The sequence below is a fragment of the Aspergillus oryzae genome, chromosome 5 (assembly GCF_000184455.2).
Source record: "Aspergillus oryzae RIB40 DNA, chromosome 5".
Classification (NCBI taxonomy): domain Eukaryota; kingdom Fungi; phylum Ascomycota; class Eurotiomycetes; order Eurotiales; family Aspergillaceae; genus Aspergillus; species Aspergillus oryzae.
The window spans coordinates 2,853,163-2,869,707 of NC_036439.1; the positions used below are offsets into that span (position 1 = coordinate 2,853,163).

The window sequence follows — 16,545 nt, forward strand, 5'->3', positions numbered from 1 at the left end:
TTATTTATCATACGATGTATCTGATAGAAAGACGATTCTATATTTTGCAATAAGAATACTCCTGCATAACAATTGACTGATGATATTTGCTTCCGGCTATGCCGGCGTGAGGCTATTATCCAGACCTCCCGAAACGTACTGTACCAGATTATCAGCATTAAAAGAATCCCGATGAATAAAACAGCCAAAACAAGATCCGACTAAGAAACCCCTTGGCAGCGAACTGCTCCGCAACGAACCGGATCTGTTTTGCCCTCGCTGCGAAGTCCACCCCGTTCCTGGACCCTGACGAGAACAACTGCAGTTCCGAACTCTCCTTCTCACTCAAGCTTTTCCACAGGGAAACAGTCTTCTCTTCGGAGAATCTATACGAAGCCGCATAGATGACATACACCCGAGCGATCGGGTGCAGTAACTTAGACCGCCAATCCACATCCAACCACTCCTTCCGTAGAGGCCATGGAAGCTTCCGCAAGGCCATCGCCTGCTCCCAGAAGGCTTGAAAGGTGTACCGCGTTCTTACACCACCCACAGCATGAACAGGACCCGTGGTTCCCTTCGCAAGGTGAACCAGCAGTCTATCCACGACGACATCAACGGGGACCTCGTCGATCGTGGATTCTGTTTCCGGGTCGTCAGCCCGGCTTGTCACACGCACGACTAGGGTCGGAGTTAAAATAAAAAACGCCGCAAACACAGTCGTCGGCGTTGATTTCGGTACGCTGAACCCCTCGTATGGGAAGGTTTGCGCGGGCGCTATCACCGACGGCCGCAGAATGAGAAGCTTCTCTGCTTTACCGGCGGCGCTGAATATGTAGAGAACGAGTCGCTCCGTGAGGTGTTTGGCGTAGCCGTACGGCCAGGGGAAATTGTGCGCGCTGTATTCCAAGGATTTGCCTTCTCGTTGTACTTGTTTCCACTCGTCGCGTGCATCAGATATCCATTCGCGACCAAGAGGGTAGATTCTCTCCTCCACGTAGGGGTCGGTATCATCCGACTCCTGGTAAATGAAGGCGTTTACATATGCCGTTGAAACGTATACGAAGCGATCGAGTTGTTGGCATTGTAAGCCAAAGTGGGCGACATTCTCGCTTCCGTGGATGACTGGTTTTGCTAACTTCTCCAGCGAACTCATCAGGTTAATGGACGAAGCCGTATGAATGACGATGTTGACGTGTTCTTGTAATGCCTGAAGATGGTCCCCGTTGATACCAAAGTTTGGTTCGAGGATATCGCCTTCGATCACTGTGACAAGCCCGGTATCATAGAGGCACTCGATATACTTGGAGGGTAGGTATTGACGCCACACTTCTTCCAAACGTCTAGTTCTATGTAAGCTTGCGTCCAGTTCTCATAGTTTTGCAATTATACATACGGCAGACCACCCCTGCAGAGCAAATATATATGAGCCACAGGCGCTTGCGAGATGATGCGGTACACCAGCGCTGTTCCCAGGAAACCCGAGGCACCTGTGATGAACAAAACCTTTCCTGAGTAGTACTCCCACATGATGGTAGCATGCAAGAAGCATCCAAGCCAGTCGACAGAGGAGCATAGACTACCTATATATAGTTTCCGATGTGCTCAAGGTGTCGTGAGGTCGGCATCCATGTCAAACAAGGGGCGCCCTTAACTGTCGTTCACGTCTTTGTAATTTGTTACTATCTCCACTGTGGCCAATGTTTTGGCTTTTAAAAGATGAATTGGCAGGTTTTCATCTTGGAAGAGCGTATATACCACCATACAGCGAATCGTTCCTGTACTTGAACCTTGGCACTGTCGCCACTGAAACAAGGCGAGATGAACCTTATGGTGTTGCTTGCCATGCAAGATGAAACTCAGTATATTTCCGGTTATACTCGCCCATGTTTTTGGTGAATTCACTCCGCAGGATCGGGGCATTACACTATGTGAAGATGAAAGCATGGCCATGTCATGAGTCATTGACCTACCAAGCCAACAAAATGCTAGTATGGCTAAGAAGGTGGTGTCAATTGGACTGTGCCGTGGAAAGCAAAACTATATCAGGGTGCTAATATAGTGAACCCATTGCGACTAACACTTGCCCTAACTCACGCAGACTGGACATGCCTATGAAAGAAATCGACATAATCAAACAGACTCCGCTTATACGTCCTCGTAAACTTCCCATTCGTCCGATTAACAGTCTGCAGCCCATACTGCTCCTCATAGCTCCCAAACTCATTGTTATCAGCTATACTCCACGCGAGTGCTCCTATGACATTAACATTATCCTCGTGGATGGCCTTCAAAGTCTCCGTAAGGAAATCCTGATAGTATAGCGTCCGCTCCAGGTCATACCGCTGTGCATCAAGAGTTCTATTCGACTCAAGGAATGGGTTGAACCCGTATTCCGCGATCAGAATACCCGACGGACGGAACGTATTCCAGATATAACCCAGTTGCTGGCGAACGTACTGCGGCGCAAGGTACGCGTAGGCATTTGACGCTTGACCCATTAGCCACCCGTTGGCTTGGACGTTGCTTAGTATTACGCAGGTGGGCCAGAAGGGGTCGGAGGAGTTGGAAGCGCAGGCTTCCGTGCCTTGTGGCAATGGAGACGCGTATTGGGCCGTGTAGGGGTCGAAGGACCAGAAGTCGATCTTGCCGTGGATATGCTTGATTTGGTCGTCTGTGAGCGGCTGCATCATGTCCACTGTGTCTATGGCTGCGTCTGGATACTGTTTTCCTAAGAAGAGTGGGTTCGACATTATCCCCAACAGGATGTCTTGGTATCTGGATGCTGCTGCAATGTGCGAGGAGTCTTGTGTGTCCAGGGGCATGGCTAGATTGTTGGCGAATTTCATCGTGATCTTGCCTGTTCCGCCCAGTGTGTTCTTGTACCAGTCGTACACGTCTGCATGGGCGATAAGTGCACTTGTCAGGTCTTGGTACTTTTGGAATAAAGTGCCCACACCGATGTTGGGTTCGTTGAATGTCACCCAGTACGGGACTCGGTCCGCGTATCTGGTCATAACTATTTTGGCGTAGTAGAGGAAATGCTCGGGCAGCGAGTCCAGGTCTGCCTGGACGGCGGTAGGCGCGTCGACATGGTTTAAAGTGACGATCGGTGTAACACCATATTTTATGCAGGTGTTGATGAGATCGTCGTAGTGGTCCAGACCCTGGGTGTTGACGGGTGAGCCAGCCACACCAAAGGGTACTATGCGCGGCCAAGACAGCGAGAATGAGTAATACGGTATTCCCGCAGCTGCTAATCTGGCGATGTCTTGCTCGTACATGAAGTAGTGCATATTCGCTACGTTGGCGTCGCTCCTATCAGCGGCCTCCGGCGACAACACATTGCCGATAGTGTCTAAGACACTAGGACCGCGACCTTCCAGTTGAAGGCCGCCCTCTATCTGCCAAGAACTGCTAGAGACACCCCAGATAAAGTCTGCTGGCAGCTTCAACCCTGTATCCGAAGGCGCATTGTAAAGCGCAGGGGGTAGCACGAGCTCGGCTCTCGCAACCGGGGTGGCAGACGCTGTGGTGGTAAATGGCGGGGAGCTCACGAACGAATAGTTCTGCCAGAGATTGACGTACGCACTCTGGCCATACTGGCCGTCCGACGTGATCGTTGCTGAAGGGTCGTATGAGTACGTAGTATAGGTGAGGTCGCTGGGTAGCAGAGTAGATGCCTGGCTGAATGGTGGCGCAATTGGCGTGGGAAAAGATACAGACGTCGATAGCGGCGTGGCATAAGCATCTGAGGTTACTTGCGTGTATGTAAAAGAAGAGTAAGTCTGTTGGGTAGACACAGCGAAATGAGGGCTAGCAAAGCCTATGCTGACCCAATCGAGGGCAATGAATCCCGTTACCAGCCAATTCCTGGATGTGGCCATGATGCTGAGTGTGTCAGGTTTCCAATGTGGAGTGCTGATGCATCTCTCCGGCACCTCGCAGCTTAAATATGTGCAGATCACTGAGGGAATCTCGGACTAGACGTATGACATCTTCGGATAATCCGGTTTTCCTCCACACTCGGATTGCGGGGTGACAATCATCTAGTGAGTGCTATGGAGGACGCTTCCCGTGTAGTGTATCTATCCAATCCATCTTCACGGTCATATAGGGATTTGAACGTCTGCAGGTTAGGGAAAGGAAATATTCCTGCCGTTACGCAGCGAATTTACCCTCCAAGGCGTACGAGTAAATTTATGAGCATCAAGTTTTCTCTTCCAACCATGGTGCCCTGTATGTTATGGACACCTCGTAACTGTTTAACAGCCTGTTGCGCATTTAACGGATTTCATTCCCATACGGCCCACCCATTGCTGCAGCGTTGAGATACGACTCAGTCGGATAAATCAACGGTTAAAAAAAATGAGATCATACCGTTCCTTTCGGCTGAGGTTGAACCGAAAACGAGTACGGGGAGGTTGATCTGAATCTCGAGATCAAGTAAGATAAACCATGCGGGGTGGACGAAAGTGGAGGAGATCTGCACGGTGCATACACAATTTGGATGGAAAAGACCTCAATGGTGGAAAGCGAGCCCTAATTGACAGGAAAGGTCGTATTTGCCGAAGTAACGCCGACGAAATGCGGGGGAAAGCGGCATCCCACAATGTATCTCCTACCACCACGGGTCATTGCAAGATCAAGGAACAAACCATGTCATACTACCTCTCCATGGTAATAAGCGGCGAAGGCAAAGACCCCAGGCATCGATCTCACTGGGCATTCGCAATCCACCAGCCGGCTCAAGTCATCGGCGATCTTCTGCATGTCCGGCCCATTGATTTAGGGCGGTTGTGGTACGAATTCGAACATCGCTCGGACTCGGACCTCATTCTTGTGGATGCGATAGGATTGGCGAAGATCGCAGATTTGGATGGCTCACAGCGTCTGCAAGCGATCAGTGTGATTAGAGATGAAACGGCCCCGAAGGACGGCGTGAGAAGATGCCAGGATTGGGTCTTTAGTGCTTTGATCGCTCTTGAAGTGGAGGAACTTGTTCCATCTGGGACGTCCGAGTTGTGGAAAGGACTCATGGGAAGAACTGCGACGGAGGTAGAAAAGGCTGTTGGACCGAAATGGACGAGTTTCCGTGGATGTCATAGCTCGCTGAGATAGTTTTCTAGGAGGTATGTTCTTATATCCCATTGATTGACGTTGTGAAGTAGGGCAATCAAGTACTCATACCGTATAGGCGTCGAGGAGTGTTTAAATGATAATGGTGGAGCCAATGCATTATACCGTACGTTTCGTGTACTAAATGAACTCATGCGCTACGAACTCAGGAAAGGCTTCGCCATCACAGCTCCTTACTCCACTGCCTCCCACTCCACAGCTTCTCAGTTGTCCACAACCAGTAATCTCGTCCCTTCATTAACCATACCAGGAAACTCGGCAATCGATACCCCATAGCCGCCCCGACACCTTTGCTCTTGCCAATCGGGACTAATTGGGTCTCGCGAGTATCTTCCTTGAACAAGCGATCCTCACCCACAGAGCCCTCATCCTCACCAGCGGCAAGGAGTAAGTCGCGCTTCATATTCGCGCAGAGGACCGGGATAGCTTCGACGATGAAGTGAACAGTCGGCCGTGCCCATGATGAAACATCACCGATCGCGTAAACACGGGGTCCGGCTTTATCAACCCGTAGAGTCGAGGGATTGGTGTCAACACGGCCATCAGGTGTCAGGAGAGATCGGTCAATGAATCCAGCGTTCGCTCGTGTGCCAGTTGCCGGAATGTACAGGTCGGCTCCAAGTATTTGCCCATCCTCAAGGGTCACTGTCGTCTTAGCGGTCAATGCATCTTTGCTGTCGGCACTAGGTGCCACATTTTGGACTCGCGCGCTCTTGATGACGGTCACACCTACTTGGGCAAGGTACTGCTCTGCCAGACTGGCGAGACTAGGACGCAAGAGTGGGAGGATCTGTGGCCCAGACGTGACGACCGTGATCGGTACCCTAGGGTTTGCCAACTTGGAGCGAAACCACCAAGCGCGGCCGTTCAAATACTCGCCAAGTTCACCAGCTGTCTCTACTCCGGCCGGACCGCCGCCAGAGATGATGATACTCTTGGCAGTTGGCAGGGCTTTTCGGAACGCAGTCCAATTTTCCCGTAAGTCCCCGATGTCGCGATTCAGACCAAGGAGGGGAGAGGGAGTTGATGAACCCGTCGCGATCACAAGCGTGTGAAAATCGATCGTGTCTATAGTGTCGTTCGCGGTGAAACTAACGGTAACATTCCGGCTAGTATGATCTAGCTGGGTTACAGTGCCGTGGATGAAGCGAAAGTTGCGAGTCCGGTCGTCCTGATACTGATCGAATACTTTAGAGATACTGACGAAAAGTTTCTCCTGGTCAAAGAACTCGTCCGATATCAGCGCACGGGGACAAGCAGACCTGCATAAGGTGTGCGAGGACGCGCTAATCAAAATGACCTGATATCCTTCTGGATCTGGTAGCTTGGGTACCACGTGTTTGAGAAGGTAGTGGGCAGCAGACACGCCTGCGTAGGAGCCACCGAGCACAACAATTTTCCGACGCTCCGCCGTCGCCATGTTTCTGCGGCTTTCGTTCTCAAGTTAAAGTTCAACGACAGTATGGGCAAGAGTTGATTCTGCGAATCAGATCTCAAGGTAAGGCAAGACTCAGTAGCTGCACAGATATTTTGAACGCGCAAAAAAATATCGCATCTTCCCCCGACGGTGACGCCCAAGCTTTATAAGGATATTTTGCGTGTCAGTCGTATAGATGTGCCTAATGTTGTTCGGGCTTCGGGGTTTCACGCTTCCGGGGTATAGAGTAGGCAGCTAGACTTACGCATCAACCTCGTAAGCGCTAGCAGTTACAAGCGTACGGTTTTTGGAAGCTAGAGACTAACTAGCAGGATTACCGACCATATGTGGTTATCAGAGCCCGGGTTTTCGGGAACCTAATACAACCTTTTTAGCAGCCAATGTACTAATCTCGAAACTATAATCAGTATGTGTTCGCTTCTATAGTATTTTATCCTCGAAGGCAACGTCAGCCCCTAGGGCGCAGAAGAAAAGTAATGCGATGAAGGCCAAGAAAAGTCACTATATGACCAGGACCCAGCGGTCGAGTTCCGCTCTGTACAAAGCCTCCGGCATATATTATTTAACCAATCTATTGAACCATGGGTGAAAGTAAGAAATGGCATATCATCACAGTCGTATGTCTATGAAGGGAAGAAGGCAACGTCGCTATAAGTCACCTTGTAGTCCTTACTCGCTATCACTTGCACTGTCATGAACAGAGCCATTGTCCGAGTTATCTCTTAGACCCTCTGCAAGAACGTATTCGGTCTTCTGAAGAATCGACTTAATCTCTGGATTGTTGTAAACAAGGTCCGCGGGCTTTTGACCATGCTTGTTCCTGACTCGTGGGTCACAGCCAGCTTCGCACATCATCTCGATCATCTCCAGTCCGATTTCACGATCCTTCTCGTTGGCGTAGCGCACAGCATTGTGGAGGGGGGTATCTTTGTCGAGGCGGGTGAGAGGGTCGCATTCAAAGTATTGTATATCAAAGAGACAGTCCATCGTGTCACCTGTCGTAGGGTGCGGTTAGAATGAATTCCTCGGTTGCTAATTTCCAGACCCAAGAGTAGCCGTTGGGGGCTGTTCGTCATCCGACCTACTTACCGCTGCCATATGTAGCACAGATATGAAGAGCATGGTTTCCCATTGAGTCTGTAACGCCGTTGAAGAACTCGGCCACCTCTTCGTTCGATTTGCCTTCCATGCCCTTTAGAACTTGTTCAATCAAATGAGGCTGGTCTCGACGACAAGCCTCAATGACTAGTTCACGAGGAGATGCACCCTAATCGATCAATGATAAGCGGCCGATTTGAATGCTGCATAGTCAACAAAGAAACGTACTTCGTCCGCCATGATTGCGTGATTGGAGCTATTACTAGTGAAATAAGATATCTATAGCCGCTTCAACCTGTAGCTCGAAGAACAGTGGATGTAAATGCTATGACAATAATGCGCTAAGTCGACCGCGGAGGTAATAAGGTGGCGGTGTATGCTCACGCGGAGATTCCGGAAACTAAGAGCTGGAAAGTTATAGTTAGCATACGAGGGAACAACTATAGGGAGATTCTGGGTATAGTTTCCGAGCGCTTGAACTCACTGAATCGCCATCGGAGGCTACCTACCAGAAGATCTTTGGCTTTGTTCGTATACCAATTCTCCTGACAGATTCCCCGCCGCGCTACGGGGTAAATGCATGTCTCCCGCTGCGATAACCGCTCGGATTATTGATGCGCCGGTCCGCCGTACTCAGTTTGCCCCGCGTCCAATTGGCGCGTACATACCTCAGGCTATCTAATTCCTGCAACAGAGCCGCAAACCAAACTACAAGAGGTCCAAAGGCGGTGAGATTATTTTCTCCCCGCCAACGACAAGCTTGTCCGATAAGGGTCTACAAGGTGCATGAGCCCTTGCTGCGGAACTGTGGCAGTAGTTACAGCTTAATCGAAGTGCCGTGGTTGAAGGCTACGTAATAGAGAAGATCTGCTACGTCTTTATTGATTGGAAATAGCTCTCTTCCGACTATTGACATTCGGGTTTCCAGCGAGAGCGGTTCGAAATGCCCTTGACCTGTTAGTTCACCCCTTAGACTGCCATGTCCAATACAGCACATAGCTAATCCTGGGATGTTCTTTTTGCAGTCTGTCCCAACTGCAGTAATGCACTAACGATCTCCCGTGCGGACCCAACTCCAAGACACCCTCTGGGGGTCAATCGATTCGAGTGCCGGACCTGCCCCTATCAGTATGTCCTGGAACAGAGTTATTTCGAGAAAACAGAGATGAAGCAGAAAGAAGTGGAGGATGTCTTTGGCGGGAAGGAAGAATTTGCGAATGCCGATAGCATGGCTAGTAAGTGATGTTCAGTTCTCGTGAGTGACGTGGTTGAGGCTAACATATGCTTCCTCTTTTTCACCTACAGCCCAGTGCCCCGCAGAGAACTGTAATGGCGACCGTGCATATTTCTTCCAGCTGCAGATTCGAAGTGCAGATGAGCCTATGACTACATTCTTGAAGGTGGGTGGCTTTACTAGTTCATGCGGACGGCTTGCATCTAACTCGCATACTGACTCGGTCGTCAATAGTGTACCAGCTGCGGTGCTCGATGGAGAGAAAACTGAAGTTTCCCGAAGAGAAACTATCATATTCAATATTTCTATGATAAATGTGTTTTAGATTGGTGGGAAAAGACAAAAGCGGTGTTATCATTATTTTTTGGCTACAACTCTAGCTGGTGGTTGTGAATGTTTTCCAGGAGTATGGTGATTTACTAGCTTGGCGATACCCCTCAATGGTTACTATGATGACTATGCTATCAATTACTACGTACTATATGCGGATACGTAGCTATGGCAGATCAACAGAAAATTTTCTCTTAGCGGCGGCAGGTAATCGCCCGTTTGGGTTTGGGGGAACACCTTCATCCATAGTAAGCTTGTGCGTTGTTCCCAAACACGGGACCTGCTAGCCATAAGGAATTTTTAGATAGGGATTATTATGATTTTTGTTCTACGTATTCTATTAGATTTTTTGTTTAAATTTTGTTTTTTTGTTTTTTTGTTTTTTTTGTTCCTTGTCTATATGAAAAAAATTTTCATCTACATACTACGTAGATTGTCACCGCTCAGGAGGGGCAACAACAGATCTTACCTAAGTACACTAGTAAGGTCCGAGACAGTAAGGGATTGATCTAAATGAGGGGCACACAGCAGCGATCATATGTGAAAGAAAAACTAGAAAGGCAAAAAAAGAAAAGAAAAAGAGAAGAAAATTTTTCCTAGGTATCCGTAGTCTGTCAACATTGCCTCTTTGCCTCCTAACAGCATATGTACGGAGTATCTGTACGTACTCTAGATAGCGAGAGTAAAAAAAAAAAAGATTTTCACTGTGGACCAGACAGGCGCCACTCGGCCGGGCCACAGCTGCTTGGGTGTTGACCGGGAGCGGACCAATTAAGGACTCGAACGACCGCGGGGTTCAAATGCAAACAAGTACAACACGCAGCAAACGAAGCAGCCCACCACTGCGTTGATGCCCAGTTTGACTGTCCGAAATCCACCGGAAAGGTGGAAACATACTATGTAACAATCAGAGGGAAGAAAAAATTTTTATCGACGAGGCAGGATAGTGACTGATGGTGGGGTCATGGTCGGGTCTCCGAGCGAAAGAGAACCAAGGAAACAAGATCAACGAGGTTGGTGTACCCAAAAGGCCGCAGCAACAAGAGTCATCGCCCAAAAGTCAACAGTCTGGAAGAGACTCCGCCGTGCAGATTCTGCGTCGGTCCCGCACATGCGTGGTGGGGGCATTACCCCTCCATGTCCAATGATAAGGGCGGCGGTCGAGGGCTTAAGCCCGCCCACTAATTCGCCTTCTCGCTTGCCCCTCCATATAAGGATTCCCCCTCCTTCCCCTCCCACAACTTTTTTCCTTCTTTCTCTCTTCGTCCGCATCAGTACGTATATCTTTCCCCCATACCTCCTTTCCTACTCTTCTTCCATTCATTCAACTCTTCTCCTTACTGACATCTGTTTTGCTCAGTACCTCTACGCGATCAGCCGTAGTATCTGAGCAAGCTTCTCTACAGAATCTTTCTAGTATCTTACAAAGAACTACAAAGTTCGCACCACCTTCAAAATGGGGTAAGTTTATCAACCCGTCGAGTTGTGTTGCATCTCAGATCATGGCTGACAAGTACTTTCCTCCTTACAGTAAGGAAGACAAGCAGCACATCAACATCGTCGTTATCGGCCACGTCGATTCCGGCAAGTCCACCACCACTGGTCACTTGATCTACAAGTGTGGTGGTATCGACCAGCGTACCATCGAGAAGTTCGAGAAGGAAGCCGCTGAGCTCGGTAAGGGTTCCTTCAAGTACGCCTGGGTTCTTGACAAGCTCAAGTCCGAGCGTGAGCGTGGTATCACCATCGATATCGCCCTCTGGAAGTTCCAGACCTCCAAGTATGAGGTCACCGTCATTGGTAAGCATTTGAGTTCCAACCTACGTTGCCCAACATTTACAGTCATCTAACAAAGTTCAATAGATGCCCCCGGTCACCGTGACTTCATCAAGAACATGATCACTGGTACTTCCCAGGCTGACTGCGCTATCCTCATCATTGCCTCCGGTACTGGTGAATTCGAGGCTGGTATCTCCAAGGATGGTCAGACCCGTGAGCACGCTCTGCTCGCTTTCACCCTCGGTGTCCGTCAGCTCATCGTTGCCCTCAACAAGATGGACACCTGCAAGTGGTCTCAGGATCGTTACAACGAAATCGTTAAGGAGACTTCCAACTTCATCAAGAAGGTCGGATACAACCCCAAGAGCGTTCCTTTCGTCCCCATCTCCGGTTTCAACGGTGACAACATGATTGAGGCCTCCACCAACTGCCCCTGGTACAAGGGCTGGGAGAAGGAGACCAAGGCTGGCAAGTCCACCGGTAAGACCCTTCTCGAGGCCATCGATGCCATCGAGCCCCCCGTCCGTCCCACCGACAAGCCTCTCCGTCTTCCCCTCCAGGATGTCTACAAGATCTCTGGTATCGGTACTGTGCCCGTCGGTCGTGTCGAGACTGGTGTCATCAAGCCTGGTATGGTCGTTACTTTCGCTCCTGCCAACGTGACCACTGAAGTCAAGTCCGTTGAAATGCACCACCAGCAGCTCCAGGCCGGTAACCCCGGTGACAACGTTGGTTTCAACGTCAAGAACGTCTCCGTCAAGGAAGTCCGCCGTGGTAACGTTGCCGGTGACTCCAAGAACGACCCCCCTGCTGGCTGCGATTCCTTCAACGCCCAGGTCATCGTCCTTAACCACCCCGGTCAGGTCGGCAACGGTTACGCTCCCGTCCTGGACTGCCACACCGCTCACATTGCTTGCAAGTTCGCTGAGCTCCTTGAGAAGATTGACCGCCGTACCGGTAAATCTGTTGAGGACAAGCCCAAGTTCATCAAGTCTGGTGATGCTGCCATCGTCAAGATGATTCCCTCCAAGCCCATGTGTGTGGAGTCTTTCACTGACTTCCCCCCTCTTGGTCGTTTCGCTGTCCGTGACGTAAGTTTTTCCCTCTTGACTATCTTCACAATTTTTCACATATTTTCACGCCTCGTCCCACTCTTTTTCCTCCCTTCCTCTTTGGTTCCCCTTTTTGCCTGCAAGTTCTCTATAGCTAACATGATGTCTAGATGCGTCAAACTGTTGCCGTCGGAGTTATCAAGTCGGTTGAGAAGAACACTGGCGGTTCTGGCAAGGTCACCAAGGCCGCCCAGAAGGCTGGCAAGAAATAAGCTGGTTAATATGTGCGGGGATGCAATTATGAACCTTTTATGAGCACAAAAATATGGAATTCTCATGAAATTAGACTTCAATTATGTAGTTGATTCTACAGAACTTGAATCATGATTTTATTCGTTAAACTTGTTGCCATCTGTAGACTGTGCACTGTTCGGTAACTGAATAACTTATTAGCACGAAGCCCGTTAGTTTAATCACGTTCAACTGCTCCTGCCGGCGGATACAATGACAGTATGGGTGCACTTGATCAATGTATCTCTGTTCCTGATGGGCCATTTCAACGCACACGTATCATAATTCTTAGAGCCATCAATGATGCTTGGAGGCCTCTCCCTTATAGCAGTGCCTATCCTCCCTGACTGCTCGATATTAATTGATCCATCTCTTCAGTTTACCACCAACAACCTGTACAAGTAACATCATCAATCCCTGCATGTCTGGCGTGGCACACCGACAAGTGTTTGGATAGTACAAATGTTGTATTATATCTTATACTAAAACACTGTCCATGTCAGAAAAGTCTTGATGGAAATGTGTAGTCGCGAAATATGATCCCTGGTGGCGCAGTGACCAAACTATCGTGAGAGATATATATCGTAGCTTGCCACTAGCGAGTAGCTTTACGCCAAATTACATGACTTCCACACAACAGTACACTTCCGTCACAGGTCAGAAAAGCGTCTTGCGGACAACTTTCCCTCTTCAAGTTATTCTAAGTACTAGTTTGTGTGTTGGATCCTGATCACAGATTGTCGATTTAAATCCTCATATAACCGTCGCGAGTTAGTACCAAGGAATTGAACCTCTCGAACTACTTGAGGATGTACGTACTACTAAGCCCGACCGACAACCCGGAGAATTACTTTTCCATCCGTCGATCTTACATAAGGAGATCTACGGGATCTAATAACACTGACCAATGACAATTCCGCATGGACCACATCCACGCTAACACTCAAGCAGGAAAATCAAAACAAACAAAGTGGAGTTGTATCTATGGGGAAGAAATGAATGTACACTGACTCTCAATAGTAATACTCGACCAACAACCTTGAACCTCGATCATTGCTGTCATGTAATTGTAACTATAAGAGTATAGGTTAAACCATTCCGCTTTGTTTAACGATTATCCAATAAAAGCGATCCGGAAAAAGCACCGTGATGTCTCAGCCAAATATTTACGTGCGGGTAACAGATTCCGGGTGGAACTGAATCGCATCTAGCTCATTCCGCTGGAATGTTGAAAAGCCAAAGATCAATAAATTAGCAAACTTGAAGTATGGCGTACGCAGTATGAGGCTTAGAACCAAGTAATCGATTCTCTAATAGTCACTTTCAGCCTGGAAGTAACGCAAGGCTGCGATGTATGTACATCGTAGTCCGTGCCCATCCATACCTATAGTACAGAGACTATGATAAACAAACTCAATCACAATAGCAACACCTGTCATTCTCGAATACTCCATAGATGTCTAGTAGAAGAATAGGAAAGACAACTCACGTTACACAGCATAACTTCTTCTTCTGACCGTCAAATCACTTGCCGTTTGTGGTGACTGTTTGTATGCAAGGTTCAACGGACGGCGACTGTTGCCGCTCATTTAATACGAAACCCGGGTCAATCATCACACCCTCTCGGCTTTCCCTTTGCCGCTTGTTTTGTTTTCACTTCCATCCCGCTTCCCATATCGCTGCCTTGACCTGGGAGTTTAATTTATCGGTCTCGCTTTTGTTTGTTGTATAATTTCTTTTGTTCTTCTTTAGAATATTGAGATTAGGTATGGTTCCGGAAACACCGTTCGTTCGCTTCACTCCAGTCACTCACACCAGACCTCCGCCAGGCCAGCGCTGAGAGCCGGTACCTCAGCGCCGATTTCATGTCACCTTGAAAACATGCTCTATATATCGCAGTCCACGCGCCAGACACTATCATTACATCTACTATAGCTCATTACAAAATCAGCAGGGGAAAATTCCCCGATAGCCCGCAGACGACAACCCCAGACGACCAGTCCGTTTTCAAATTGACCGAATCATCTCGCAATGGACGGTCCACCCCCTCCTCCTCCCCCTCACGGTGAGAAACCGAACACCACCGGCGGCCAAGAATACCGGAAGGCATCGGACCTGCCAGAAGGGAACTACGATATCTTCATTATACCGCCGCACTCGTCCGGATCGGGATTCCTCTATCTGCCTTCGCTGCAATGTCAGCGGAATAGTTTCGTCGCTGGCTCGGTCTGCACCTTGTTCGTTGTCCTTGTGTGGTCTTTTATATCGCCTATTTTCAAGACGTGGTATATAGCTGCTGCTGCGGGTGGCGGTGGCGCCGGAGGGATGGGTATTGGCCTCTTAGGTATTGGGGTTGGGATTGCGGGATGGGGCTTTGGTGTATATCAAGCTGGGTTTGGGGGCTCGGGGTTTGGAAGAAAGGGGCCTGGGGGTGGTGCTGCCTCGGGAGGTGCCGGAGCCAATACTGGCCAGGCCGGTGCTGGAGGAGAATATGCGAGAGGGTCAGGTAATGCTGGTGGACAGCAAGGGAACTATGGTGGAAATTATGGACCTCCGCCAGGGAGCCAGTACTCTGGAAATCAGTATGGTGCCGGCCCTCCGCCTCAGACGCCTCCTCCTAACGCTGGCCCAGGACCAAATAAATCCGACTCGGCTAAGGCCGAAGAGAAGGCCCGAGCGGAAGAAAAGGCCCGCGAAGAGAAAGCGCGCGAAGAGAGAGCTCGGGAAGAAAGAGCTCGCGAGGAGAGGGCCCGAGAGGAAAGGGCCCGAGAGCAAAAAGTGCGGGAGGAAAGGGCCCGGGAGGAAAGGGCTCGGGAGGAGAGAGCTCGGGAGGAGAAGGCGCGTGCAGAAAGAGAACGGGAAGAAAAGGCACGCGAAGAGGCGAGACGGAAGGAAGAGCTTCGACGGAAAATGGAAGAGTTCAAGAGAAAGAGAGAGGCTGAGCGGCAAGAAAAACAAAGACAGCAGGAGCGCGAGGCGATGGAGAAGGAAATGCGTGAGCGGAGAGAGCAGTTCGAGAAAGAGATGGCCGCTGCCAGAGAAGCAGCGGCAAAGGAGGCACGAGAGCGCGCCGAGAAGGAAGCGGCTGAAGCTCGGGCAAAGGCCGAACGCGATGCTGCGGAGGCCCGAGCAAAGGCTGAAAGGGAGGCCGCTGAAGCAAAAGCCAAGGCCGAAAAAGAAGCTGCAGAGAAAGAAGCAGCCGCAAAAGCAGCCGCAAAGAAGGAGGCTGATGCCAAATTTGCAGCCCTCAAGGAGGCCGCTGCAAAAAAGTATGCCGAGAAGAAGGCCAAAGACGCTCAAGAGGCAGCGGCCAAGGAGGCAGCAGCAGCAAAAGACGCCGCGGCGAAGGCCGCCAAGGAGAAATCTGGGAGCGCATCGGTCCCTCCCCGAAGTCCATCACCAAAGAAGCCTGCTCCATCTGGAGCACGAACTACAATGTCTGCCGATCAAGACGATGCATATTCCTTTCGACCGTACGACAGACCCCGACGGCCATATGGGGGCACGTCAAGCTCGTCAGCATACTCCGAATCATCCTACGCCCCTTCACAATCCACAGCTCGAACATCACCTGCACCGTCAAACAGAGGACGGTATGAAACTAAAGACCCTGATAAGATTGTTATCAAGGGTGTCTTTCAATTTAACAATGCATTTATTAAAAGCCCAGCGGCTCAGCTGGTCTCTGGACAGGGAATGGTGACGGACGGACTAGTTCTGCGCATCACTACCGAAGGACTGTTCATTGATGACGATATTCGGGGAGTGGGTCAGCGAGAATGGGACGTCAAGGCGTGGACTATGAAGTTGGTCGAGGTGTGGTGCCCACAATATGCCTCCCAGAAGCATAACCCTCCCAAGCAGAGTTCGTTCTTTGGTCGACGGGACGAAGGACCTTCATCGGCGGAGTCCGATGCATACCTGATCAATCTACTCAAGGTATGCAAGAATACATGTCGCCTTGCGTCGCCAGGGTCTCAGTCCGAGATCCAGGGACTCCATGTGTTGCGAGCCAGCATTCGTGACCAGGAGGGTCGCAAATATCTTTTTGTCTTGGAAGAGACAGAAGGTTGGAAGGTGGGCATCGGGCTTCAGCGACTGCGCAAGGGGGCGCTAGTACGATCTCTGGGAGTGACGAACATGTCGGTCAATGAAGGCCGCTCGATACTCGGGAACCTTGGATACATCTGATTAGCTTATATGCT

General features: G+C 49.8%; 8 protein-coding genes across 8 annotated transcripts; 4 read left to right on the top strand and 4 right to left on the bottom strand.

The window, feature by feature from the left end:
- Positions 1–157: 157 nt before the first annotated feature.
- AO090120000074 (fatty acyl-CoA reductase) lies at positions 158–1,509 on the bottom strand (the record flags this gene model as incomplete). Its single annotated transcript, XM_001823785.1, has 2 exons — positions 158–1,322; positions 1,376–1,509. The coding sequence occupies 2 exons, from the start codon at positions 1,507–1,509 to the stop codon at positions 158–160; spliced, it is 1,299 nt and encodes a 432-aa protein (XP_001823837.1).
- A 563-nt stretch (positions 1,510–2,072) lies between these two features.
- On the bottom strand, positions 2,073–3,580 carry AO090120000075 (uncharacterized protein; the record flags this gene model as incomplete). The annotated part of the gene is made up of 2 exons (XM_023237598.1): positions 2,073–3,436; positions 3,568–3,580. The coding sequence occupies 2 exons, from the start codon at positions 3,578–3,580 to the stop codon at positions 2,073–2,075; spliced, it is 1,377 nt and encodes a 458-aa protein (XP_023092415.1).
- Positions 3,581–4,437: 857 nt separating this feature from the next.
- On the top strand, positions 4,438–5,100 carry AO090120000076 (uncharacterized protein; the record flags this gene model as incomplete). Its single annotated transcript, XM_001823787.3, has 1 exon — positions 4,438–5,100. One exon carries the CDS (start codon positions 4,438–4,440, stop codon positions 5,098–5,100), a length of 663 nt encoding a protein of 220 aa, XP_001823839.3.
- A 181-nt stretch (positions 5,101–5,281) lies between these two features.
- Positions 5,282–6,538, bottom strand: AO090120000077 (NAD(P)/FAD-dependent oxidoreductase; the record flags this gene model as incomplete). Its single annotated transcript, XM_023237599.1, has 1 exon — positions 5,282–6,538. The coding sequence occupies one exon, from the start codon at positions 6,536–6,538 to the stop codon at positions 5,282–5,284; it is 1,257 nt and encodes a 418-aa protein (XP_023092416.1).
- A 687-nt stretch (positions 6,539–7,225) lies between these two features.
- Positions 7,226–7,894, bottom strand: AO090120000078 (ankyrin repeat-containing protein ANK1; the record flags this gene model as incomplete). Its single annotated transcript, XM_001823789.3, has 3 exons — positions 7,226–7,551; positions 7,646–7,823; positions 7,883–7,894. 3 exons carry the CDS (start codon positions 7,892–7,894, stop codon positions 7,226–7,228), a joined length of 516 nt encoding a protein of 171 aa, XP_001823841.1.
- A 703-nt stretch (positions 7,895–8,597) lies between these two features.
- AO090120000079 (DNA-directed RNA polymerase III core subunit RPC11) lies at positions 8,598–9,158 on the top strand (the record flags this gene model as incomplete). Its single annotated transcript, XM_001823790.3, has 4 exons — positions 8,598–8,610; positions 8,680–8,889; positions 8,960–9,054; positions 9,123–9,158. The coding sequence occupies 4 exons, from the start codon at positions 8,598–8,600 to the stop codon at positions 9,156–9,158; spliced, it is 354 nt and encodes a 117-aa protein (XP_001823842.1).
- A 1,562-nt stretch (positions 9,159–10,720) lies between these two features.
- Positions 10,721–12,321, top strand: AO090120000080 (elongation factor 1-alpha; the record flags this gene model as incomplete). The annotated part of the gene is made up of 3 exons (XM_001823791.3): positions 10,721–11,018; positions 11,082–12,088; positions 12,220–12,321. 3 exons carry the CDS (start codon positions 10,721–10,723, stop codon positions 12,319–12,321), a joined length of 1,407 nt encoding a protein of 468 aa, XP_001823843.3.
- Positions 12,322–14,371: 2,050 nt separating this feature from the next.
- Positions 14,372–16,531, top strand: AO090120000081 (uncharacterized protein; the record flags this gene model as incomplete). Its single annotated transcript, XM_001823792.1, has 1 exon — positions 14,372–16,531. One exon carries the CDS (start codon positions 14,372–14,374, stop codon positions 16,529–16,531), a length of 2,160 nt encoding a protein of 719 aa, XP_001823844.1.
- Between the last annotated feature and the right edge of the window lie 14 nt (positions 16,532–16,545).